The sequence below is a fragment of the Numenius arquata genome, chromosome 2 (assembly GCF_964106895.1).
Source record: "Numenius arquata chromosome 2, bNumArq3.hap1.1, whole genome shotgun sequence".
Taxonomy (NCBI): Eukaryota; Metazoa; Chordata; class Aves; order Charadriiformes; family Scolopacidae; genus Numenius; species Numenius arquata.
This window is the reverse complement of record NC_133577.1, coordinates 75,910,805-75,934,853: the sequence shown is the minus strand read 5'-3', so window position 1 is coordinate 75,934,853 and position 24,049 is coordinate 75,910,805. Positions and strand designations below refer to the sequence as shown.

At 57.4% G+C, this 24,049-nt stretch overlaps 2 protein-coding genes across 5 annotated transcripts; both read right to left on the bottom strand.

Moving 5' to 3' along the window:
• Nucleotides 1-467: 467 nt before the first annotated feature.
• On the bottom strand, nt 468-10,141 carry SH3BP1 (SH3 domain binding protein 1). The gene is made up of 18 exons (XM_074168736.1): nt 10,080-10,141; nt 8,184-8,226; nt 7,715-7,819; nt 7,240-7,316; nt 6,833-6,944; nt 6,658-6,734; nt 5,854-5,989; nt 5,117-5,185; nt 4,630-4,720; nt 4,198-4,340; nt 3,997-4,108; nt 3,820-3,901; nt 3,052-3,132; nt 2,828-2,944; nt 2,340-2,437; nt 2,007-2,136; nt 1,724-1,839; nt 468-1,238 (listed from the first exon to the last, which is right to left on the bottom strand). Exons 1-18 carry the CDS (start codon nt 10,139-10,141, stop codon nt 886-888), a joined length of 2,004 nt encoding a protein of 667 aa, XP_074024837.1. The 3' UTR covers nt 468-885.
• A 2,207-nt stretch (nt 10,142-12,348) lies between these two features.
• GGA1 (golgi associated, gamma adaptin ear containing, ARF binding protein 1) lies at nt 12,349-23,777 on the bottom strand. 4 transcript variants are annotated; one of them, XM_074163424.1, is made up of 19 exons: nt 23,747-23,777; nt 23,108-23,192; nt 22,730-22,811; nt 22,562-22,583; nt 22,126-22,247; nt 20,719-20,842; nt 20,132-20,232; nt 18,967-19,047; nt 18,410-18,547; nt 18,186-18,267; nt 17,631-17,738; nt 16,577-16,732; nt 15,769-15,833; nt 15,447-15,625; nt 15,234-15,337; nt 15,054-15,149; nt 14,664-14,833; nt 14,306-14,416; nt 12,349-14,139 (listed from the first exon to the last, which is right to left on the bottom strand). In XM_074163424.1, the coding sequence occupies exons 1-19, from the start codon at nt 23,775-23,777 to the stop codon at nt 14,029-14,031; spliced, it is 1,968 nt and encodes a 655-aa protein (XP_074019525.1). In that variant the 3' UTR covers nt 12,349-14,028. The 4 variants fall into 4 exon arrangements, with proteins under 4 accessions (XP_074019525.1, XP_074019533.1, XP_074019543.1 ...); XM_074163432.1 differs by lacking the exon at nt 22,562-22,583 and having other exon boundaries at nt 22,126-22,224; nt 22,736-22,811; XM_074163442.1 differs by lacking the exon at nt 22,562-22,583 and having other exon boundaries at nt 15,234-15,333; nt 15,455-15,625; nt 22,126-22,224; nt 22,736-22,811.
• Between the last annotated feature and the right edge of the window lie 272 nt (nt 23,778-24,049).

Sequence of the window (24,049 nt, the reverse complement as noted above, 5' to 3'; positions counted from 1 at the left end):
GCCCGCCGCCACCAATGGGAGGCGGGGAGGGCGCCGAGTGGCAGCCGCGCTGCCCTGTCGCCCTGGAGGGGAAGGGGGGCGGGAGGCCGGCTCCCAGAGTGACAGCCGCGCCGCCCTGTTGGCGGCGCAGGAAGGCGGTAAGGGGGCGGGACGGAGCATGAGCGCGCTTGCCGATTGGCTAAAACCACCCTCCCTCCCAGCCACCGCCTCCCCCGGGTGAAGGCGCGGCGGCAGGGCGCCCCCTGCTGCTCGATGGAGCCGCAATTACCCCTTGGCCCTGTCCCTCCACGGGCCGGGGCCCTCCTGTCCTGGGTCTGAACCGTGCCTCTCCTTGTTGGCGTCCCCGGGGAGCTCCCCCTTCCCTTCTCCCGGCTGCAGCCTGCCTGGGCAGGCGGCCTCCAGCATCTCGGGCTGCCAAGTGCGCCCTGCTCACACCTGCCTGTGATTGTGACACCAGCTCTTTAAATAGATTTGTTGCAAAATATATATATATATGTATATGTGTAACTGTGTCTGTGTCTGTCTGTTCCGGGGGCAACATGTTTTATGGCAAAACGGGGCAGAAGGAGCTGGGATGGTGGCTGCGTGCCTGCAAATGGCGCCATGACTGCAGGCCGAGTCTGGCAGCCTCCCCGCCTCATCCCCTCTGGGGACCCAAGGGGGAACCTAGGCCAGGAGCTGAGTCCCTTAGGGGTGGCAGGGCCTGGAGCCCAGGTCGCCAGCAGGGACATGGTGATGTGGGGAGGAAGGCTCTGTGGAGATGGGAGAACAAGATGGAGGAGCTGCGGGGCACATACCGTCCCTCAGGCCACCCTGGCATTTCCACAGTGCCTGCTGGGCCCCAGAGGGGCACCAGACCCCATCTCCCTGGCCCCCTGGCCCTGCTCAGTTCTCCGTGGGCTGTTCTGGCGGTAATGTGGCCGTGGGGCTCCTTCCTCCCGCAGGCAGCGGCTGCCCCTCATCCGTGGCTCCTGGGGCACAGTCCATGGCAGCTGCCACCTCGGCCTCGCCAGCAGGAGGCCTGGGGGACGGCGGGGTGTCTCGGCTGTGGCGGCGTGCTGGCTGGGGGGGCAGCGGCGGCGGGACAGAGGGGGCTCGGCTGGGTGCCCCGGCTATCCGTCGTGGCCGGGCTTTGGGGCTAGCTGTGTGCTCCAGGGCTGCCAGGGCGGGAGCCGTGCTCCGGGGCTGGGCCAGGGGTGGCGGCGGCATGGTGGGTCGGGCTGGAGCCGGGCGCTTGCCTGGAAAGAAAGCTGGGATGGGGTGGGGTCCCCCCCACTGGGGTCTCTCCCCAGAGCAGAGGGGTCTGTGGTGCCAGCCATCGGTCAAGCGGGGTGTTGCAGGCAGACTGATGGACAAGCTGCTCCTTGCCCAGTTCCCATACTGGAGACCCAAGCACATGACAGATTTTGGGGTCTTTTCCCACCCTCTTCCCTTCACAAGGGGTCATGAGGTTTGACACCTGTTTGTGGGGGGCGTTCACCCCCACACTGGAAGACTGGCCACATCCACCCCCGCAATCGCACCTCGGCTGGGGATGGAGCACACAATAAAGGGCCAGATCCTGGCCATGCTGCCCCGGCCAGAGGTCCTTCTTCTCATTTGGTGTCAGTGATTTCCCCAGCACCTTTTCGTGTGGCAAATGGCAGGATGAAGGCAAAGCAGAAGAGGTGGCATTGGGGGGGGTATCATCTCCCAAGCACTGTGCCATCTGGGGCACCCTAACCTTTACGGGCTGTGTCCTCGGTCATCTGTGAAGCTGGTGGTGCCGTGGCTTCAGAAGATGGTCTGATCACTGGTGGGGATGCCGGCTGGGACCTGGCCTCGGGGTCCCTTGAGGTGCTGTGCAGAGAATGAGGCGAGTCAGGTTTCAGTTGGGCATGGTGGTCCTGCCCGCAGGGCACCTTGCATTCATCTGGCAAGGATACGGGCCATGGCATGGAGTGGGATGAGGGGAGGACATGGGGGGAGCTGGGACAGTCAAAGCTCCCAGCTCCTGCAGGACTTACGCCTCTCCATCCGTGAGAGCAGGGGTGCTGGCTGGAGGGGGCTCAGGGGACGGGTCTTTCACTGGGGTGGCCTCACCAAGTTTGCTGTTTGCGGGTGGCGTGAACATGCCCGAGACGTTGAAATCTACCTCTGGGTGGAAAGCAAGGAGGAGACCCCATGAGGAAGCACTTGCCAAGCAGAGTTTGGTCACCAGAGTTCCCCTGGTGACCCCGTAGCAGGGAACTGGAGCAGCCCTTTGCTTCCCTCCTCCTGGGGATGGAGAAATATCCCTTTCCCTTCCTCCTCCCCTTCACTCTCTGCTGCAGCCCCCCCAAGTGAGACCTTGGCCCTACCTCCGGGGAAGAGGGTGTCTGCATTCTGGATGAGGGCTTCCACCACGCCTACCACCTGGATGGAGGAGACCGAGGCCAAGTCCAGTTGCACAGGGTCTCTGAGAGACAGGGGTGGGGGAGGAATCAGAAAAGGGGTTTAGGGACATTAACCCTTTTGATGTTCATTCCTGAGGGGGCAGAGCCCAAAGGAGAGACAGCCCAGCCAAGGCGGGTGGGAGGGTGGGAAGTGGCCTTGTTGCCTGTCCTGGAAACCCAAGTTTGGTGTTGGAGGCCATGTCACAAGTGCTCTGGGTCTCAGCCTCTTCCTCTGCTACTTTGCAGAGTGGCTAAGCAGACACGTGCTTGGCAAGGGGAGTTACTGCTTGGGGAATGTGGGAACAAGGGTTGGGACTTGAGAATGGAAGAGGTGCAGGTTGCTGTCTGAAGGCTTCAGGATCAGCCTTGCCCATGGTGTGAGCTGCTTCCCACCCCTCTGAGCCAGGCCTTACTCTGTGCTCTGCTGCGGCCACAGCAGGTTGGGGCCCAGCACGATGGCAATGTTGCTGGGGGTCATTTTATTCACCTCCTGGTGCTCAGCCAGCTTGGCTAAGAACTTGATCAGGTACCTGTGTGGTAAAAGGAATGCAAGGGAGCAGTAAGTATGGATTCAGGGAGGGAATGGCTACCCCTGGTGATTGCTTGGGGCTGAAGAAGCCCCGTCCCTGCAAAACACCTCAGATTGTTGTAGCTGTCCTGGGGCAGGCGGCTGCAGGTGTCTTGAAGGCTCTGTACACGGTCATCAACATCCTTTAAGCTGCAAGAGAGAAGAAGGAGGAGCGGAGAGCTCAGCCCGCTCCCTACAGCAGAGAGGGACACAGAGCCAGTGTCGGCTGCCCCATGTGGGGATGGAGATGCCCTGCTGCTGCCTGTACTGGGCAGCTGAGCCAGGCACTGACAAAATTGCACCCCAAAGGCTCCAAGGGGTTTAATATGCCATGGATAGAGCTGGTGGCTGAGCCTGGGGGCGAGTGCTGCCTTGCCGCAAGCAACAACCCTATTTCACCATGACTACAGAGGTCAATGGCACTGAGCCGATCCCTTTAGAAAGGTGCTCTCCCCTTTCCCCCAGGCTTTTTGCTGTGCCTCCTCCACCACTGTGTCCATTCTGAAAGCAACAGGCCAAACTGGGCTGGTGGGCTGGTGAGATGGGGCTCACACCATTGAGACCAAGCTGGTCTTTCTAGGCTAAGCTCTTCTTGCAATCAAAAAGGGGCTGCAGCCTTCCCCCTTGCCCTGCCACGTTTTTTATTGCTATTTTCTGAGATTTTGGGCCATCTGGATTTTTGCCGAGCATGGGACAGACCAGGTGCTCCATTCTTATCTCCTCACATGGTGAATGAGGCTGAGCAGCTTGCTCCGAGTGCTGGGAGGGACAGAGGGAGGGTGGAGGGGGGCCTTTTTAAGCCCCACCAGGCTTTTCCACCCCAATGCCTGGACCTACCTGGCCACTTTGACCCATTCATCATAGAGCTCAAAGGTCATCAGAGGCTGGGGCAGCTCCCGCAGGTAGGACTTCAGTGCACCTGGGAGGGGAGGGGGAGCAGCGGGGGTGATGGCAGTTGGGGGATGGCAGGAACTGCCCAATTTTGTCCCCCAGTCCTGCCTCGCTGGCACCCACCGGCCACAGCATGGGGGTCTGAGTAAAACTCCTCCAGGGCGTTGGAGCCACTGGCCAAGCTGCTCTTCAGCTTCCTCAGCACTGAGGCGCCTGCCGCCAGACGGAAAAGTCCCTGGGGATGGGGTGAAGAGGGAAGGGATGTGGGTTGGCTGCATTTTTTGGGGGGAGGGTGGTGGGGTGGGGGTCAGGAGTGATGCCTACCTCTTCCCTCATGCCGGAGGCCAGCAGCATCATGACACAGGCTTCGATGGGCAGCGCGATCTCCCGGCCCAAGCTCTTGAGGTGCGTTTCTAGGGGCACACCGTAGTACCCTGCCACCGGAGTGTCTGCAGCGAAGGAGGGCTCTGGAAGAGGGAGGTGGATGTTGGGAGGGACATCGGCCACGAGGGCCATCTGGCATCTAGCTGCTGTGACGTCTCACTCCTAGCTGGGGCTGGCTGGGTGGAGGCAGAGGCTGGGCAGGCAGCATCCCCAGCCTACCTCAGGCTGAGATTCCCATTCCACCAGCCCAATGTAGGAGGCAGCAGAAGACGCAGGGAGGGAAAACTCTCCCTTTCCAGCCTCACCAGGCACTCTTGCATCCCCCAGGCTCAGCCACGTCTCTCTCTGGGCTGTGTGGAAGCTAGCAGGTACCTGTCTGGCTGTGGCTTTCCTTCAGCTCCGCCAGAGCCGAGTCCAGCGATCCCAGGGACTGCCGGTGGTACTGGGCTTGGATTTCCAGCAGCTGCCACACAGGGGACAGGCAAACAGCACTCAGTTTGGCACTGTCCCCTCTTGGAGAGAACCCCCTTCCCCAGGACATTGCACCCACATGGAGACAGGGCAAAGGGGGAGCTGCAAGTAAACCGTCACTGGGATCCGTGCGACCTTGACTGTAGTGAGAGGTAGAGGGCAAACTGAAGAGGGACGGTCGCTGAGACAAGTCCCTCTGTGTGCGGTTGGTGCTAGTGGTGGCATTAACCCACACTGCATGGATCAAGGCCAGTTTTGGGCATCTGCTGGTGCCCGGGGTTGTCTCCTGCCATGGCTGAAGGGCTTGGTGTGGATAGGGACAAGATTGGGCTCAGACATACCCCAGGAGATGTTCACACACTGAAGAGGAGTGTGAGAGAGGACTTACTCTGATGAAGTAGCTCGCGTAGCTGTCCTCTTTGGTGGAGAAGTGGTAGAGGTCAGCCATGTACTCATCCTGGGAAGGAAGACACAGAGAAGAGCAACCTTCCATCTCCTCCCTAGCACCCAAGGAGGAGGGGACACCTTCACAAAGCACCTCCATCTGGGCCATGAGTTGGCCAGACAGGGTCTCTGGGGTGTGGTGGTGAAGCTGGGACCCGGGGGGACAGGCTGGGACCATGTGGGGGTTCCTCCTTGCCTCGCTACCCCATTTGGGCAGTGGCAGCGATATGCCCTACAGTCAGGGTCCTGAAACAAGTGGCAAACCTCCAGCTGCAGTGAGCCCATGGGCTCTGCCAGACAAGGCGCAGGGCTTTTCAGAGGAGCAGGGCAGAGGTGGAGAAAGCTGATGTGAACATCCCCTGCCACCCAGCACAGACCCCAGCCAGCTTGGCTCGCTCCCAGCCCAGGAGGACCCTATAAGCTCCCTGCTCCAGTCCCTGGAGCCTCCTTTCTGCCACAGCTTGTGCTTTGAATCTTTAATTCTTCTTTTCCCCTGGGCATAGGGCATCTCCCCAGTTCTGCGCCTTGAGGGACTGGTTTGCTTGAGGGACTGGTTTGCTTGAGGGACGTGCTGGCTGCATCTGTCTTGGTGCAGTGGTCACCTTGGATGGAGCCACTGGAGAGGAGCAGGTCTCCAGCCCTGGAGCTGCCCCATGGGGGGAGAGCAAGTGATGTTCTCACCTTGCACTGCTCCACCTTCCTCTTCACCTCCTCCTCCTCTTCCTTCAAGGTCTCCAGTTTGTTGGCAGCAGAAGATGCCCCTGGGCCAACACCAGTGCCAGCGCTGTTACTGGAGCTCTTGGCAGCTTGGTTCAGCCTTTGGGGTGGGAGAGAAGAGTCACACCCACAGCCTCAGTGCCAGGGGAGAGTGGGGTGGTTGTGCAGAAGGGGTATGTGGACTGTGAGGGGGATGGCAAGTCATGGTGCTACTCTGTGGTGGTTTTCCTAGGCCAGTGCCTCTCACTTCCCTCACCCAGAGAAAGATGCTGCCACACCAAGGGGTCAAGACAGGGAGTACTCTGCTGCCTGAAACACCCAGGGTCTGCAGGACCCTTCCCAAGCCCTGTTCCTGCGGTGTTCCCTCCTGTCCTCCCTCTAGCCAGAGGGAAGGTGGTGTGGAAACGAGCCATCAGTGACTCATCGCTGCCCTGCTCTCCCAGAGGAACCCAGCGTGACATGGGCTACCCCACAAGAGTTGGAATGATGCCATCTCAGCAGCATTGAGCAGGGCCAGGGCACTTTGCTGCCTTCAGCAATGGCACTGCCCTTCTCTCCCATGCCACGGAGCCAGTGGCTCAGCCCAGAGCGGGATGCACCCACAGAGAGGGTCTGGCTGGGTGCTCCTGAAGAGCTATTGCCTCTTCGACTTCTTCCCCAGTCCTGGGAAATTTGCTACCCAGGGTAGTCATCTTCCTCTCTCCCCAACCTGGCTGAGGGCTGTGCCCCATGTGCCCCGTCCCACCCCAGCCACAATGTGCCCTGTACCGGCTCTTGATGGTGTTCCAGTCAGAGATCAACTTCTGGAGGGTCTTCTTGCGCTTCAGGATGATAGGAAGCTCCTCCTGTGGGAAAGAGGGGCCAGAGGAAGTTGCAGAGGCTTGGGGATGTGGGAAGGGGAGGTGGAATGGGAGAGCGGCGCTGGGAGGGCAGCCAGGGCTACCTCACTGAGCTTGTTGAGCGGCTGCAGGACATCGTGCTCCAGGGCGATCTCAAACTCAGCCAGGATTTTGGCCAGTGAGCTCTGTATGCAGCAGCCCATCTCCAGAGCTTTCCTGTGTGGGGGACAGAGATGAAATGACTGCGGGCAGCAGCCATGCCACCCTCTGACCCAGCACCCCCACCATACCCATACCCACGTGGGACCTTAAGCCACCCCTGACCCCCTCTGCAATTGGAGGCTGAGGGCACTGGCTGTTCCTTCTCCTCCTCTGACACCAATGCTGTCTCTGAGGACAGGGTTTGACAGCTCAGCTTGGCTGTGGGAGCCCCGGAGCCAAGATAGTGACTCTGCCAGGGTCTGGCACTTTTTCGAGGTTGCCCCTGGCCCTTTCTCCCAATGGCACTTACCCAAGGCTGGACTCTGTGTCCAGTTCCTTGAAGCTCTCAGCCATCGTCGTGGACAGAGCCATCAAGGGCAGCTTCTTCTGCACAGAGCCAAGGAATCAGGAAAGGGGCGGTGAGCTGGTGTGTGAGCAGCTCCCTCCCCATGAAGCATGCCACCATGGCATGGGAGCAAGTGGCCAAACCCTGCGCTGGGTCCCCACATCTTCCCCTGGCCCACCCAGCACCGTTGGCTGGACACGGACAACAGGGCTTTGGAGGGTTATTCAACACAAAGACACTGTCCTCTGTCTCGGGAAGCCTCAAGTTAGTGATGGCTGAGAGGGTTGCCCTGCTCCGCTCTACCTGGGTACCTGCTGGTGGCCACTGCTGGATATGGGACCTAGGCTGGGCTTTAGGCAAACCAGGGGCTGGTGTCCCCTTTTCTGGATGGGGACAGAGCTGGGGTGAGCGTGGGCTGTGGAGGGAGGACTCTACTCACCACTCGCTTGTCCATCTCCGAGCCGCATTGCCCCTGCAGGCAGGCTTGGAGCCTCTTAGACACGCTGTGAGCTGCTCGCTTGGCTGGCTCGATCCTCTGCTCGATCTGGGGGCGGAATGGTGGGACCGGGGAAGCCCTTTCAGCAACCGTGGGTGCCCTGAGGCCATTTCACCCCCACCCAGCTCTGGAGGTAGGTGAGCCCACCGAGCATCCCACTGCAGCCCAGAGCACTCCTGGTCCAGGGAAAAGGGAGCACAGCTCCTGGTCAGGATTCATCCCTCTGTGAGCAGCTGGGGAAGCTCTTTCCTGTGTCAGGAGCCGTGGTCCTGGAATCACCCTCCAGCACATGGGCAGATGCCAGCCCCGTGACTTGGACATGCCGGCAGGGCAAATCGCAGGCAGGAATGGGCCAGGTTCCCACACCCAGGCACAAGCATGCACACGCTTGCTGGCCCAGCCCGCACCTCACCTGCAGCAAATCCTCTGGCAGGAGCTCAGTTGCTTCTTGGGCTCTGCAGAAGAAGGAGAAAGAGCCATCAGCAGATGAAGGTGACCTCCACCCAGCCTCCTCGGGAAGGCAGGTTCTTCTGTGTCCCACCCACTTCTCTCAGGAGATGCTGGCTATAGCCTGGACCATCGTACACAAGGCTATGGGCAGAATGAGCCCAAGGGAATGAGAACAGCAGGGCCAGGGCAAGGCAGCCAACCTTGTTGGCTGGTGGACACCCCATCAGGCAGGGATTCCAGTTCAGAGCACCACGGTCAAATGTCCAGATGGGGCCTGTTTTTTTGGATACAGGGTGGCTAGCAGGGGTACATCATAGGTGGGATGTTTGCTGGGGAAACCTTCTACCCCCTACTGCCCACCTCTCCCCTGAAGGTGAATCCAAGTGATCCTGCACGCATCTTTGCAGGCCAAGGTAGCCACTGGCTGTGGGTCTACCAGTGCTGGAGAAAGGATATCTTTGTGGTCAAGCTGGGGACTGAGACCAACACCAAACCTTCCAGAGGTGCCTACATGAAACCACCTTTCTGCTTGGTTTTGCAGCAGTTATCAGGAGTGAATCAGGCAAAGGAAACTTTCGATTTGCAGCAAATCCTGCTCAAAACCAAATTCAAAACCCACCAGCCGCCATCACCACCAAACCTCCCTGATGCCTCCCATAAAGGAAACCTCTCTTCACGGCCCGCTGCCGTTGCTATGCCCCAGGAACCCTGTTTGCTTTCCCTCTGCTGCTGCTGCTTTTTCCCCAGTTTGTGTTTCTCTCTTTTCACCACCCGCCAGAGCCAAGATGGGACGAGGCCGTGGAGCTGCAGGAAATGGGGGTGGCTTGGTTGAAGGCAAGCAAAATCACGTGAGATTGTGGCCTGCGGAGGAAAGGCTCTGCAGCGGGTGAAGAGTTTGCTCTTGGGCTGCACGAGCTGCTTGAGACCTCCTGCCTGCCTGGCATTAAGCAAAAGGGAGGTGCATGCAACATGGAGATGAGACATCTTGAGGGAGGAGGCATGGGAAAGGGGCTCATGCTCCCCTCTGAGGAATGAAAGAAGAGCAAGAGGCCACCAGGATGTAGGAGCTGCATCCCTGTGGCTGGTCTGCTGGGCTGGCTGAAGGACCTCCGTGGTCCAGGGGACACGGTTGGTCCTGCTCAGCCTCCCAGTGCTGGGGAACCTGCAGAGGTGGCTGTAGGAGAGAGGGAGCGAGGGGGCTGGGAAGGGAAGGCCCAGCCCTGTAATTTCAGTTCTGGGTTTTGCAAGGGGAGAGCTTTGGAAAGCCGAAGAGAAAAATAAGGAAGCAGTGGAGGTAGGATGGGGCTGGAGGGATTTGTGTGAAACTGTAGGTCCTCCATGGGTTCTCTGAGGATCTTTGATCCTCTCCTCAAAGGGCATCCCGGGACACCCGTGCTGTTGGGCTGGCTAGAGCTATACAGGGCATCTGGCTTCTGTGGGGCACCTTGGGCTCGGTGGGGAGGGCAGGTCCCAGCTGCTAACACCCTCCTGGTCACCACACAGCACAGGGCATGTGGCTGGAAGGTCCCTCTCCATTGCACTCACATCCTGGGGAAGCCAAGCTCTGGAAAGGCCCACTTCCAGGTGGACACACGATCTGCGGGCCCTGGGAGAGGTAGCCGGGTTCGAGGATCACATCCCCACTGAGCAGCACCAGTGCAGCCTTCCTGCTGCCCCATGGGGCTCTCACACTCCCTCAGCTTATGCTGAGGATGCTCAAAACCCAGGGTCATTCCCTCTTTCCCCTTTTTCCTGGCCACTGGCCCCAGGAGGTCAGTCCAGCCCTGGTGCAAGCCCTCCAGGACCCGCATCCCGCTCCCTCCCAGCACTCCGGCACAGGTAGTGGAGAAGACCTTACCGGCTGGTGATGTTGGGATGGGACAGCTGCTGCCGCATCCGATTAAACTGCCTCTTCATCATCTTGAGAGCTGGGAGGAGACCACAAGAGCTGCTCCGCTCGGCTGTACCCGCTCAGCACCCCTTGATGACGCTTGACATCGGACGCCGGCAGCCCCTCAGTTCCCAGGAGCCGCTCTGCCCCTTGCTTTTTCCCTGAGAACCTCTCCCTCCCTACTCCTCTCCTTCCTCCTTCTCCCTTTTTCTGTCTCGCCGGCTGGTCCCCTCCCTCGTCCCTCCCTGGGGATGCCCTGCCTGCTTTCTCTTCCCCTCCTTTGGGCTCCCTTCTCTCGTTCCCTCTCTTTTTTTCTGAGCTTCCTTCCTCCTCCCGCCGCCCCTCTGCCGCAGATCAGGTAAGAGCAGTTCAGGGCTCCTGCTCCGCTCTGTGTTCCTGTCACCACCCCACAAGTATAAATAACTTCAGCCCAGCCTTAAAGGGGAAATATTATCACAGCAAACACGTAACAAGGCAGGACAAGCACACGCTGCTGCCGAGCCTGAGCGAAGGGCCCACGCTCTCTTTCTTGCTCTGTCTCAGCCGGGGTGGTTTCCCCCTGACACCCTTTGCCTTGCCCACCACCAGCTGTGCCACAGGGACAGCCCGTGGCCATGCCAGCTGGCTGTGCGGCACGTACGGGGTGCCTGATGTACCCCCCATCGCTCCTGCCCTACCTGGTCACCCAAACTCTGTCAACGCCCCTCGGGCACCTCTCCGTGCTCGCGGGTGCAGCTCCAACCTCTTCCCACCCCCCGCAACATCACCCCCTCATTGGGACCCAGCCTGGCGGGCGAGCAGCTCAGCCACCCCTGCAACCCTCTCTGTGCCCCCCAACCCCACTTTCCCTCCCTGCTGTCGCTGAGGCTCTCAGGAGCCACCACAAAGCTGCAGGCGAAGGGCTGTTGTCCCTGTGCCCTGGGGTGGCCCCCTTCCTCCCCGCTCCCCCCGCTGCTGGCAGGGCTTCTCCGAGCAGCGGGGCTGGGCCAAGTGCCCACACACAGTTGCACGGGGACCACAAAGTCCCGGTTCCCAGGCTTGGGTGCTGCCTGCTCTCTGCAAGAGCTGCACCAGGGCTCAGCTTGCTTTTTTTTTTTTTTCTTTTTTGGTCTAAAAACATCCCTCTCACACCACCGCCACCTTTGCTCCTGGCTCTACGAGATGCAAACCTCACCCTGTCTTTGGGGCTACCTGCAGCTGGGACTTTCCTCCTTCTGCACTAAGAGCAAGTGGAGGTTGCCAGTGGCCGGGTTACATGGCTAACAAAGGAACTAGCACCCGGGCCCAGACGGGAAGCGGTCGGTTTGTGGGCAGATGAGAGAAGCAGCAAAGGAAAAAAGAGGTGGAAGGGTCACTCCACCTGTGCCCCGAAGCCTGAAGAGCAATAATTTGGGGGCTGATGGGCTCTGCTCCTTCTTGGGGAAGGGTGTGGGGGGCGAGCCTTCAGTGAGTGCATAGCAAAGCGGTGCTGGACCTCTGTTTAAGTGGGGACCAAACAAGTGAGCACCGTTCTCCCTCCCTGAACACCAGGTTGCTCTAAACCTGCGGCCAAGGACCTGATCCCCCAGCCACAAGCCCTGGGTGTGCTCCTAATGGGCGTTGTGGTTGCTGAAAGCAGGCAAGGGCTTCAGCACCTACTGCACAGCCTCAGAAAAGCTCCCCCAGCCCTTCACTGGTTGCATCAGGCAGTGGCCAAGTTCTGTCCTCTTCCCTCCCACGCAATGTCAAGAGACCTGGTCCCAGCCCTGGGGCTGCTGCTTGCCAGAGCAGATCCACCTCTCTGCACCCAAACTGCTCCAGGAAGCCACTTCCGAGAGGCAGCCCCAGGGAAGAGGAAGAGGTGCTGCTACAGGCAGCGGTGAAGCTGCAAACAGCCATGTGGGGCAGGGGAGTGAGCACAAGCCCCGCTCCCCATGGGCTGTGGGGGCACCGACCCCTGCCCCCTGCCTCTCCCTGGGGAGGGAAGGAAGCGGGCAGCAGCCAGCTCACAGGCTGGAAGTGGCTCTGTTGCTCTCAAACAGGAATTGAGAGCAGCTGGGGGACTTCCACCATCCCCTCTCCTTGCTCACAGGAGCGGGGAAATCATCATGGCAAGGCCCCAGGTGACAAAGGGGTGACTTACAGGATTCCAGCTGAAAATGACACCTCACAGGGTGGAATTAGCTCCACTGACTCCACAGTCAGGGAAGGTGAGGGGAAAATGGATTTCTTGGGTCAAAACGCAGAGGGACAGGATCAGGAAAGAACTCTTTATTTCCCATAAATACAGCAGATTCTTCGCGCCGGGCGTTTCTTTTTAAATCTTTTTTTTGTTTCTTTGTTTTCTTCCATTTACAGAATTTTGCACTGAAAATATATACAAGTCTGTCAAGAACCAAACAAGATCTGCAAAGAAAAAACCCATACAAAACCCTGAAAAGAGACCAGAAAGGGAAGTAAGACACAGCAGAACCCCAGCACAAAGACCTTCCTTCCCCCTCTCCTCCATCACTCACTGCATCCAGCTCCAAGACACCTCACCTCTGCTGTCCCCAAGCTGAGAACATGAGGCACCCTGCTCACCTTCACCTCACAGAGTCCTCCTCCTACCTCTGGCAAGCCAATGCCAGGCGCAGCTTGCCCTTGCTCTTAAGGTCAGGCCCTGTTAAAACCAGTTTAGGGATTGATGAGAAGCGGTTCCTGTAGGTCGTCAAGTCCCATGGGGATGGGGAATCGCTCGGGACGTGCCACCCTCTGGTCTCCTTCGTGCCTGCAGATCCCCGCTCTTGTGTCACAGTGATCAGGCGGCTGGGGCAAGCCCCCTCCCCGCCGCAGGGAGCAAGGCCAGCCCACGGCTGCGGGTGAAGGTGCGCAAGGCACAGCTGTACCCCCCCGTACCCCCCACCCAGTGCAGAGCTGGGCTCCCAGTGCAGAGCTTAGTGGTGCCCCCTGGTGATGAGCTGGGCTCCAGTCTCTCCTCGACTCCCAGTCCATCACCTACCCCACGGTGAGAGAAGACGCTGAAGAGCTGAGAAAGCCCCCCTGACCCACCACACTCCCCAGCCCAGCCAGGGGGAGGAAGACCATGTGCTGCTTCCTCTCCCTGTTGGGCAAGAGGCTGTGGGGAGACTCAGCGCCAGCCAGCACACCCCTCTCAGGGCTGGCATGTGGGACAAAGTCCAGCAGCAGTCCCCAAAGCTCACTGTGGTAGATAAAGCACATGGGAAGGGTGTGGGCTTTCTCACCGTGGGGGTTCAGTGCCCAGGAGCTCCCAGCTAAAGGGGACAGGAAGACACAGAGACCTTCCCAGCCCCCAGGCTCCCACCCCAGGGCCCACCTCCCACCAACAGCTCTGCTGGTGGCTCCCTGGTGCTGGAAATACACCCAGTTTCTGTCCAGCCTTGTTCCACACCAGCTCCAGTGCAATCCCACCAGACAGGTTACCACCAGGGCCCAGCTCCGAGGAGGGGACAAGGGGGACAAGAGGGAGCACCGCAGAGCACGAAGCAGCTAAAGGGCTGGGAAGAACAGTGGGGACAGACAAGGAAAAGGATCTTTCTTTGCTAGGCCTTGCCCCAGGCTGAGGCTGTTAAGCTCCTCATCCTTGTTCCCCACTGCACCTAGGGGGAAAGCAGGGTTAGAAGAGAAGCTGGACAGACTAGGGAGGGAGTGACGCCTTTGGAAGAGCAGGGAAGGCAACTGTTCACCCACATGAAGCTTTTCACTCCACTCCCAGTCTTGTGGGATGAACATCTCCTGGCGTCTCTGCTCTCCTCCTTGAGGCACGCTCCCTCTGGCCCTCACCCGGCCATCTGGAGAATAGAGCGTGAGCAGCAGCCCCCCACCCACCCTCCCCATCTCCTTGGGCTGCTCCAGCCCCGCAGGGCTGGCTTCCCAAGGACTCTGCAGTGTAGTGCCTGCAACTTGTGCGGCAGCCCTAGAGGTTTCCCCAGGACTCCGGCGGGGGAAACTGGTCCACATCCCCCATTTCATTGTAGGTTTGCTCTCCCATGATGAAGGTCAGCTTGTACCGTAGCCTCACTTTCTCCTGGAGACAGGGGAGAAAGGATAAGCAGTCAGAAGTCAGAAGGAAAGTCATGAGGCACAAGCCATTCAGGTCTCTAGGAAGCTGCAGAGGGAAGAGGGACAGGGTAACCAGGCTTTGCCCAGGCAGCAAGACCAGCTTGCTCATGCCCCAGGGACAGTGCCATTACCTTCTGTGGGTTAGCGAGCAGCAGGACTTGTGTGATGGCACTGGGGTGGACAATGGGGTTGAATGCTGGCAGCTCTGTGCCTGAGGGTGGCTGTAGCTTCACCTTCATCACCTAGGGAGAGAGAAGAACATCCTACACTCCTGAGGTGGACTTGGCAGCCAGAGACTTTGCTCCTGTATTTGGGGAGCTTCCACTGTCTAGTCAAAGAGAAAACCATTGTGCTGATTCCGACTAATCTGAAGGCAACGCAACTTGCTCTCAGCCCCACAGAGCTCTCTCCACCCACCCTGCCCTCCTTGCAAAGGCAGCATCACACTTCAGCCCAGCTTGGGGACCTCAGACCCAGCAGCCACCTTACCTTGGGGACGGCAGACTGAAAGACGATGTTGCGGATGGGCTGCGGGGCCGTGCTGAGCATAGAAATCACCACCACAAGCACATCAGGCCTCTCGGGCAGAGCATCCTTAGCGAAGTGGAAGAGGACGCGGAAGCCGTGCTGATCATACACTGTCACAGGGAGGATGCTGCCTGTGGGAAAGGCAGGGGCAGGCAGCAGTCAGCCAGGAGGGACCTGGCCCTGCAGCAACCTTTCCCCATGACCCAAACTCTATAGAAGTGACAGAAGATATCACTCCTCCTCAACCTTGACAAAATCCAACAAGCAAGAAGTTTCCTCACATTCTTCCTTTCCACGTGCACATGGTTTATTCCCCCCCCAAACTTGCCCCCATCTTTCACCCCGGCTCACTGGGTTTGATTGACTCCAGAGGCACAGTGATGTTGGCCAGTGAGATCTCCTGGGGCAGCGCAGTGGCAGGAGGCCGTGGTGGGACTGCAGTACTTCCTGCTGGCGTGGTGGCAGCTTTTGGAAGTGTAGCAGGGGCAGGCAGCTCTGAGGTCAGGGGCAGTGTGGGGTTAGCAGAAACACTCTGGAGCACAGACAGAGTGCTGGGATTGTGGGCTGTGGTGCCAGAGTTGCTCCTGTTCTGGAGATCCCTCAGGGTGAGCCGGGGGGGTGGCTGCTGCTTCTCCCTGTGGGGAGAGAGAGTGAGGAGTGGAATGGGGCACTGAAATGTCATGTCCAGCACCCCAGAAATGGAAAGGATGGGGAGATATGCAAGATTGACCTTCCCCTGCTTACCATCGCACTTGTTGGGACTCTGGAGGCAGAGACTGTTGCAGCAGAGTCTTGCCCAGGAGGTCCAGGTCATCCAGGCCACTGGTGAGAGGAGAAGGCTTGGGGGACGATGTGCCAGCATCTGCTTTGACTGGCGGTGTTGCCATGATAGGGGTGATTCCGAGCTCGTTGCTGTCTGACGACTGTACGAAGAGTGCACAGGAGAGCCCCCCCAAGCAGGGTTGCATATCAGCACCAACCATCACACCAGGGACCCTTCCCTGCCTACTCCATTTGTTGCTTCCACCACCCTCCTCATCTTCTGCCCCAGCTCCCAGCACATTACCTGGAAATTGTTCCAGCCACCGCTGTCACCAGCCTGGGCGGGATGTGGTGCTGGGTCATTCAGGCCTGCCGGGGGTAAAAGCAAACATGAAGCTTAGCTTCCAAGTGGATAAGAGCATTAAATGGGGCCTGAATAACACACAGAAGCATCAGGGCAGAACCACCAAGGTGGTTACCATCTCTGGCTCCCATCTTTGCACGGGGGAGAGCCGGGAGTGTTTTTTTCTGCCCAGAGATCCTCCTTTACAGTCTAATTCTCACTGCAATTGGCAGAGAAGTGACTACTACTGGGCTGACAAGCCCCACTGACCATGTCATCTACTTTATGCTGTACTCAAAAGCACGTATCTTAGGAAACAGACACTTTGTTGGAAAAAGCAGGATAGGCACCTTGCAAGACTTCCATGTGAACAGTTCTGGCAGTCCCATATGCCTGTTGATAGATTGTGGCTTCAACTGCAAGGAGTAAACATGAGGAGCTGGGGGTGATCCACCCTTGTGATCCCATCTGGGGATGGCCATTGCATCACTCTCGATTTACCTGCCAAGTCAGTTTTCCCAGAGCAAATCAGAGGGCCTGCAGGCTCTCTCTGACTAGTCAGGAAAACACCACGGGACTGAAGTTCAGAATCATAGTAGGATCTTTCCTTCTTTCTCCCTCACACTAGGTGAAGGCCACCTCTTGGTCTTTTGTTATTCACCTCTCCCAGAGCTCTCCCTCATTCGTGTTCCCGCCACAAGGAGAACCATCCAAGCAGACTGTCCACAGTCAAAGAGAGAACAGCGAGCTTTTGCTCTGGCCTTCTCACCTAAAGACATGAGTTCATCATCCAGCAAGGAGACAGAGCCAGCTTGGTCAGGCACAGGGACTGCTGAGCCACCTGAAAGGGTAGGCAAGGCTGGATAGGAAGGGCCTGTTGCCGGAAGATCCAGGCCTGACAGATCCAGAAGCGCTGAGGTGCTACCTGCAAAGAAGGAACAAGCTGAGAGACAGAAACCTTATCCAGTCCTTATTCTTACTGAGGAGTGGCTGAGGAAACTGGAGTTGTTCAGCCTGAAGAAAAGGAGGCTGAAGAGAGACCTTATCGCTCTCTACAACTACCTAAAAGGAGGTTGTACAGAGGTGGGGATCAGTCTCTTCTCCCAAATAGCAAGCAATAGGACAAGAGGAAATGGCCTCAAGCTGTGCCAGGGGAAGCTTAGATTGGATGTTAGGAAGAATTTCTACACCAAAAGGGTTATCAAACATTGGAACAGGCTGCCCAAGGAAGTGGTGAAATCATCCCTGGAGGTATTTAAAAGATGGGTAAACATGGTGCTCAGGGACATGGTTGAGTGGTGTATTTTGTCAGTGTTAGGCTGATGGTTGGACTCTGATCTGAATGATCCCTTCCAACCTAGACAATTCTATGATTCTATCCAGTGTGCTGACACCAATTCCCATCCTTTCTCACACTTGGGAGAGGGCATTCCCTGCTCTGCTCTTCCTTCCAATTCCCTCTCTTCACTGAATTTCACTGAATTTTCACTGAATTTTTTTTTAAGTTGGAAGGGACCATAGAGATCATCTAGTCCAACTCCCCTGCTGAAGCAGCATTGCCTAGAGCATGTTAGAGCATGTTACTCAGGACTGCATCCAGGCAGGTCTTGAAAATCTCCAAAGAAGGGGACTCCACAACCTCCCTGGGCAACCCGTTCATGAGTCAGATATATCCACAGGCCATTTCCTCATTTCACCAGCCCCACTCCGACGTCCCGCAGGTTTCAACTTTCCACTTCTCTCCATCTTCTCTTTTATTGCAGGAAATCAGCAGCAGGGCCCCTTGCTTGACCTTCCTGTCCCCAGTCCCCAATTCTCCTCACCTCGAAGGGGGCCGGCTACCGTCTCCCCATTGATTTCTTCTCCCCGCACAAGCTGCTTGTAGAGATTGATCACCTGTGTCAGATTGTCATTGGCTTGCAGGATCTCAGCTGAAATGGCATAGGTGGGAATTAAGTTTGAAAGCCACAAAGAAACAAAAAGAGTGACTTTTATACCCCAACTCTCTCAAAGAGAGAGTCTGTCTACTCCCTCAAAGCAAGGCCCAAGGAGATGACAGCAGCCCACTGCAGAGAGAGTTTTTGCAACTGTTGCTGCAAAGGGTGTCAGAGTACATTGACACCTCCATGGCAGTCTGAGCAGGACAAGCACAAGTGTTGTTCCTACAGCGAAGTGGAGGAAGCCTGTAACATTCCCGATTGCTGCCATGTGTCCCCACTTAGTGCCAAGCCACAGACTAAGTAACCTACAGTGAGCAGACACCCCAAACAGAGCAGTGGCCGCTGACAGATGCCATGCCATGGGCAGCCCAAGCCCAGGGTCCCTGAAAGAAGATGGAGGGAGAAGGGGACAGAATGAGAAAGGCCAGATATGCTTACCCAGAGCTTCATCATTGTCTTCTGTGTCACTGGCGAGCCGGAAAAGCATGGGCCTCATGCGCTCACAGCGCTGATACAGCTCCTGAGGGAGAGGAGAAAGGGGTGCTGAAATGAGCAGCAGGATGCTCAGCTAGGGGTGCAAAACAGGCAGGACGAACTTCAGGGGACAGGGGTCACCCATCTCTGCTAAGCTCAGGGAGGATGCTGGGATGGCCTTTCCTCACCTTCATTAGGTCCTCATTGCTCTCTGTTGTCTCCCCCCTACTGTAGTTTGTCACCATCTCTGTCAGTAGCTTCACGTTGTTATTCACCTCCTCAATAGCATTCACCCTCTTGGAGATCTTCTCCATACGCTTCTGGTCCTGGAGAGGAAGCATACGAGGAAGGATGTCCTTGCTCTTTTCTGCAACTTGGAGAGGAGGAAGGCTGGGCCAGCCAACACACCAATTCCCTGGACTAAGGCACAGCAACGCTGCCCTCAAAACAGCCCCCATTTCAGTGGAAAACTCTAGATCATCTCTGGGCCAGCACTTGCCAGACATGAGTGGCATTGCGGCAGATCCAGTGCTGCAGCAGGGCTTTGGGCCACAGAAAGCACCCAGAGCCATTCCTTCAAGTAGCCAAGGTATGGCAGAAATCACATAAGAACTCCTTAGCAGCTGCTGCTGCAAACTTTCAGCAGAAGCTCCTCTGCATGAGGACAGAGCACCACTGCTTCCTTGGTGCCAACCACTGCCACACAGACCATGACCCCTCCAGCTCCCCTTCTTCCCAGCCGCACCTCCTGAACCATCTCTTTGATGAGCTTGTTGGCAGCCCGGAGGTCCTCAGGATGGGAACTTTTCAAGAGACGAGCCAGTATCTGCAAAAGAGAAGGTGCCTCTGAGCCCAAGCTGAGGGATGGCAGCCAGAGTCATTCTTGCAACACTAGAGCCAGTGGAGTTACCCCTGCCCCAAACTCATATCCGGCAGAAGCAGCAGAAAAAGCCAGCCGTTGGAAAGCCCAGCCACGAGAGCTTGTGGGCTGTCAGAGACCAGGGAGCCAAGAAGTACAACTGGGCTTCCTTTTCCTGTTGTGGGTCTGGTTATGTAAGACAGGTCTTTCCCTGAAGACCCTCTGCATTCAAAACCTGCTCCTACCTGCCCGTTATGCACCATGGAGACCCTGGAGCACCGCAGCACTACTACTGAGAAAGAGAGAAAGCCTAGTTTAACACAGGAATTGCCATAGGATTGTAATGGACTCCTACTCAGACCTCTTCACATGCCTCTTTGCCAGTGCAATTGGTGAAGAGGGAGAGCTCCCACTTTCTCTCTCCTTCTGTGGTCAGTGAACAGTCCCACTGGCCACCTACAAATCCTCATTTGCACACTGTGACCCCTGCAGCAAACTGGCATCACGCTTCTGCTGCAGAAGTAGACCCAGAAGAGCCTAATACTTGCTTAAATACATCAGCACCGATAAGGCAGATGTTTGCCTGAGTGGTGACACAATTCTCATGGAAAGGCAATACAGGATGGGTCCAGGAGGGTATAAGCAGTTGGGCAATAAGTAGATTGCAGTGCTGGGGGTGGGGAAGAGATAACAGCAGCAGCATCTGGGGCTGGGATTTAAACCTCATGGCCAGATAACTCAGAAGCCTGGAGATCACACAGCAGCAAACTCCCCAGAATCTGCTGGGCTAATGTCAGCGCTTCACCCTTTGCATCAACCTGCAGCTAAGAGCTCCAAAGGTCAAACAGACCCACGTTGCCCACCTCTGGCTGGCTGTTTCCTTTGTCATGATTTTGGATTGGGCCCTCAGCATTCCTGTAATGCATTTTCTGAAGCACAACATGTGGAGCAGGGGGTTTGACTCTTTCTGGATCTCCATCCCAGGAGGACAGGAGATCCTGGGACAGGGAAGATGTTGCCTGCTGTCTCTCTCCTTCCACAGAGCCCTTACCTTGGATTTCTCTTCGTCATCAAAGATGATGTTCTTGGGCCGAGGGGGAGGAGGTGGAAAAGGAGCGTCATCAGGCAGTTTTGGGTCACACTTCACGATGCCTGCAGCAGCAAGCAATGGAGAAGTCAGTAGGGATGGCACTGCCACCTGGTCATTTCTTCCCTGATGGATCACCAAACCCAGCTGGGACCGAGAGGGTTCGGGTCTGCTCCCACTACCCATGATCCTGAATTGTGCTTTCATGCAAGAAATGCCTCCCGCTCTCCATCAATATCCTGTTTTAGAAAAATCCATCATTGACTACCAAAGCACTTGCATCCCTCCAGCCCAAGCCCCTTCCAGTGTCCCATCTCCTGCAGGAGCAAGCAGATGTCCCCTCCATCCCATCAAACTCCTCAGACCACCAGTAACTCCCTCTGCACAGCTAGTAGCTCCAAGGCATCCGCTCCTTTGCCTGCCCCGCTGCTGAACCAGGCAGACTCATGGATGTGCTGGGTCTGGGCACAGAAAAGGGAGTCTGTTTCGGATTCTATGCAGATGAAAAAGGAGGGAGGGCAAATCACGCTTTCTAGAGCACTGCCTCTCACCTTGTTTCTTCAGCATCTGGTAGGCCTCTGAGATCTTCACCTCATGAGGCAGCCCTAGCGTCCAGCTGTACATCAGCTCCAGGATCTTTGACTTCACTTTTTCTGGTGTCCGACTGCCAAGATACTAGAGGAAGAGAGAAGTGGTAGCTTGAAGCTGATCTGAGCTGTTGCAGGCCTAGCCTGTTCTTCTCCCCTCCCCCAGGAGAAGTGAGACTGTTCCCAACGGCACAAGGAGGAGGGAAAGAGGAAGCAAGTAGGAAAGCTCACGAGGCCCTTGCAACACGTCCTATGCTGTGCTTAGTTTCCACCACAGGAAACACAAGAGGTGGGAGAAATGCTGCACCAGCAGCCCCTCAACGACACACAGGAAGGCTCAAACAGGTCTCTGTCACCTTGTGAAGGAAAGGGTACTGCTTACAGAAGCTTTTTGGCAAGGCAGCTTTTCAGCAACAAGAAGAAATCAGGGCTGCAAGGGGAAGGGCTGTGGCAGGGCCCTCCACCTCTCTCTCAGGGGCACTCTCCGGCACAAGTGCCCAGCACCTGTACAGCTAGGTGAGCCTCAGATGACCAGCACACAGCGGTGAGATGTCCAAATGTTACAGCTCTCCCCCTGCCATACAGTTATCCTTCACCCTTCTCCCATGGGTCTGCTGGGGGCACTAGTGGTAGAAACAGTGCATGGGCCACCAGAGACCTGTGGCTTAAGGTAGAGGACATTCTCTAGGGTGCCTAGCAAGAGGACTTTAGGGTGCTGCTGTCACTATCCCTGGCTATTCATCATCACAGATCACAAGCTATGACTGACAGACAAAAGTTTTCCTTAGTCATATTTAGTTTGTGTTCCTTTAACTCTGTACTTGCTGGTGTTAACTGCCTTGGCTGAATAGGACAACACGCACAGCTTGGAACAGCAGGAACAGCAGCTTCAGCAGAGGAGCAGGTAATGACTTGGTGCTTCAGATGAACTCGCCAGAGCACCACTGACCAGGCCTGGGCTTGCCCTCTGAGAGTGTCTCAACCAGGTTGGGACACCTGGGAGAGACATGGTCACGATGTCAAAGCTGAGGGAGGTTCAGGAGCACGTGCAGCACAGACAGGGCCCAACAGGGATACAGGGAAGGTGACTCCAGGCACGCAGATGAGCTCAGTAGTCTCGCAAGCACTGTTTGCATCATGTCTAGCTGGCCCTCAGCTTCCTGAATCAAGAATCACATGGGAGCAGACAAGGTGAAGGCTCACCCTCCTGCTGGAAAACTCACCAGGGAAGAGGGACTAAGTCTCCTACTGGCACTGTCCTGTTTCCCCCACATCCCAGTAGGCATTTGACCTTTCTGTTCAGCCACTGCTTCTCAAAGCCCTCCTGCTACCAGGCTCCAGGCCCCTCCAGCACAATGCCCTGAGACCCACCTTGGGTGACACCACTTTGATGAGTTCATTGAGGAAACGGAACTTGCCCACCTCGTCATGGAAGCGTTTGCCACAGCTCTTCATGCAGGACTCCAGCACCTGGGGAGAGGGGCAGGGTGAGCCCCAGCAGGGGGTCAGCAACAGGTTCAAGAGCCAGTTCCCTCCTGCTCCCCCCTTGCCAGGCACAGAGCCTGTAGCTATCTTCATAGCAGCACGGAGGGACACGACCTTTCCCTCCCAGGTGGCCAATCACCCTTCCAAAGAGAAGCAGGAAGATTTTCCTCTTTGGAGGAAACAACAACAGCCCATGGGGGGGGATATCCTTAGAGTTCACAAACACTGGAGTTTCACAGCATAGATCCACAATGACATCAAGGGAACAAAAAGCTTCCCATTGACTTCAATAGGCTATGATCCTGCCCAGGAACAAGACCTTTCCTAATAGTCACCCCTCCTCTCTTGTGGCACTACCTTCAGCCCCTCTCCCACCCTCAGGTGCTCCAGGGCTTTCTCAGAGTGAGTTCAAAGCTTCTTGTGCTCCTCCAGTCAAACTGGAGCAACCTCACACTCTGGCCCTCCATCTAGTTCTACCAGCCTGCAATGCCCTTACCGTGAGGGCCTGGATAGCTTCCCATTCCTGCGGAGACTGGATCTTGTGGGCAAGAAGTCGGGTAGCAAGTGGAGGACTGGAAGGAGCAAGGGGAACAAAAAAGGTGACAAGTTATTGATGAAAAGGCTGGTACCAATATTTCCAGCTGGGAATCCAGGGTTGAAAAACATGTTGCAATTTTAAGGCACTGATAAGACACTAAAACCCTGTAGGAACCTTCTGTTAGTGGATCAAGACACCCCACCCACCCCCACTTTGAGCAGCTTCATGCCTATTCAGCTCTCAGGACAACGCCACTGAATCTTACAGGGTAGGCAATCATAACTCAGGCCCGTGACCCAGAGCAGCCTGGGGGAAGGAAGAAGTACTTACCCCTCTAGCTCCTTATTGAGCTGCTCACAGAAAGCATTGATACCGTCCCAGTCCAGGTCCTTGTTCAGGGGGTTTGTCGCTTTGTCTGCAGGTGGGAGAAGAGCGTGGTGAGAAAGTCTCCCCAGGCTCCCACCCTGTGGAGGCGAGGGGCAACATCACTCCTATGCCCTCCCTGCCCGCTCCGCCAGCGACAGAGGACAGCGTGGAAGGTAAAACACGCTCGTGTCCACTCGTTCACAAACTCCCACCACCACTCCCCCGCCAGCAGCACATACTGACCCCCCACTGCTGCATGACCACCCACCAACAAGCTCCCTGCCCCGCGCTCCGCCCGCAGGGCCGCATCCCCAGGTCCACAGCCATCCCCACGGCCACCCACCCCTCACGCGTGGACCCGACATCCCCATTTGCCCGAAGCCGCCCCCTCCACACGGCCTGCCCTGACACCTCGCTTCGTGCGACCCCCAGCCCTCCCCCCCGAGCGCCCCCTCTTCCCGAGCATCCCAGTGCCCCCCCAAATACCCCCATCCCCCCATCTACCCGCCCGCTCTCCCCCACCCCCCGGCTGGGGCCCGCCGGCGGGGCGGCCGGGCTGGGCCCTGTCAGAAGGAGCGGGTGACTGGTCCCGGCCGCACTCACTGATCCGCGCCTCCAGCGTCTCGGGCTCCATGTCGGAGGGCCCCGCCGGTTCCTCAGCGGGGCAGGGCCGCGCCGCCACCTCCCAGCCGCCCGGCCCGGCGCCGCCGAGCCATCGAGAGCGCACCGAACCGTCTAGAGCGCCGCTCCGGCGGCCCCAACCATAGAGAGCCCGGAAGTCGGCGGAGCACAGCGCCGCCCCGCGCCCAGCGCGCCCCCTGCCGAGCCACACCCAGCTGCACCATCGAGTTCACAGCGCAGGGGACAGAAAGGCGCGCGGAACGGGGAAGGAAGCGGAAGGGCGCC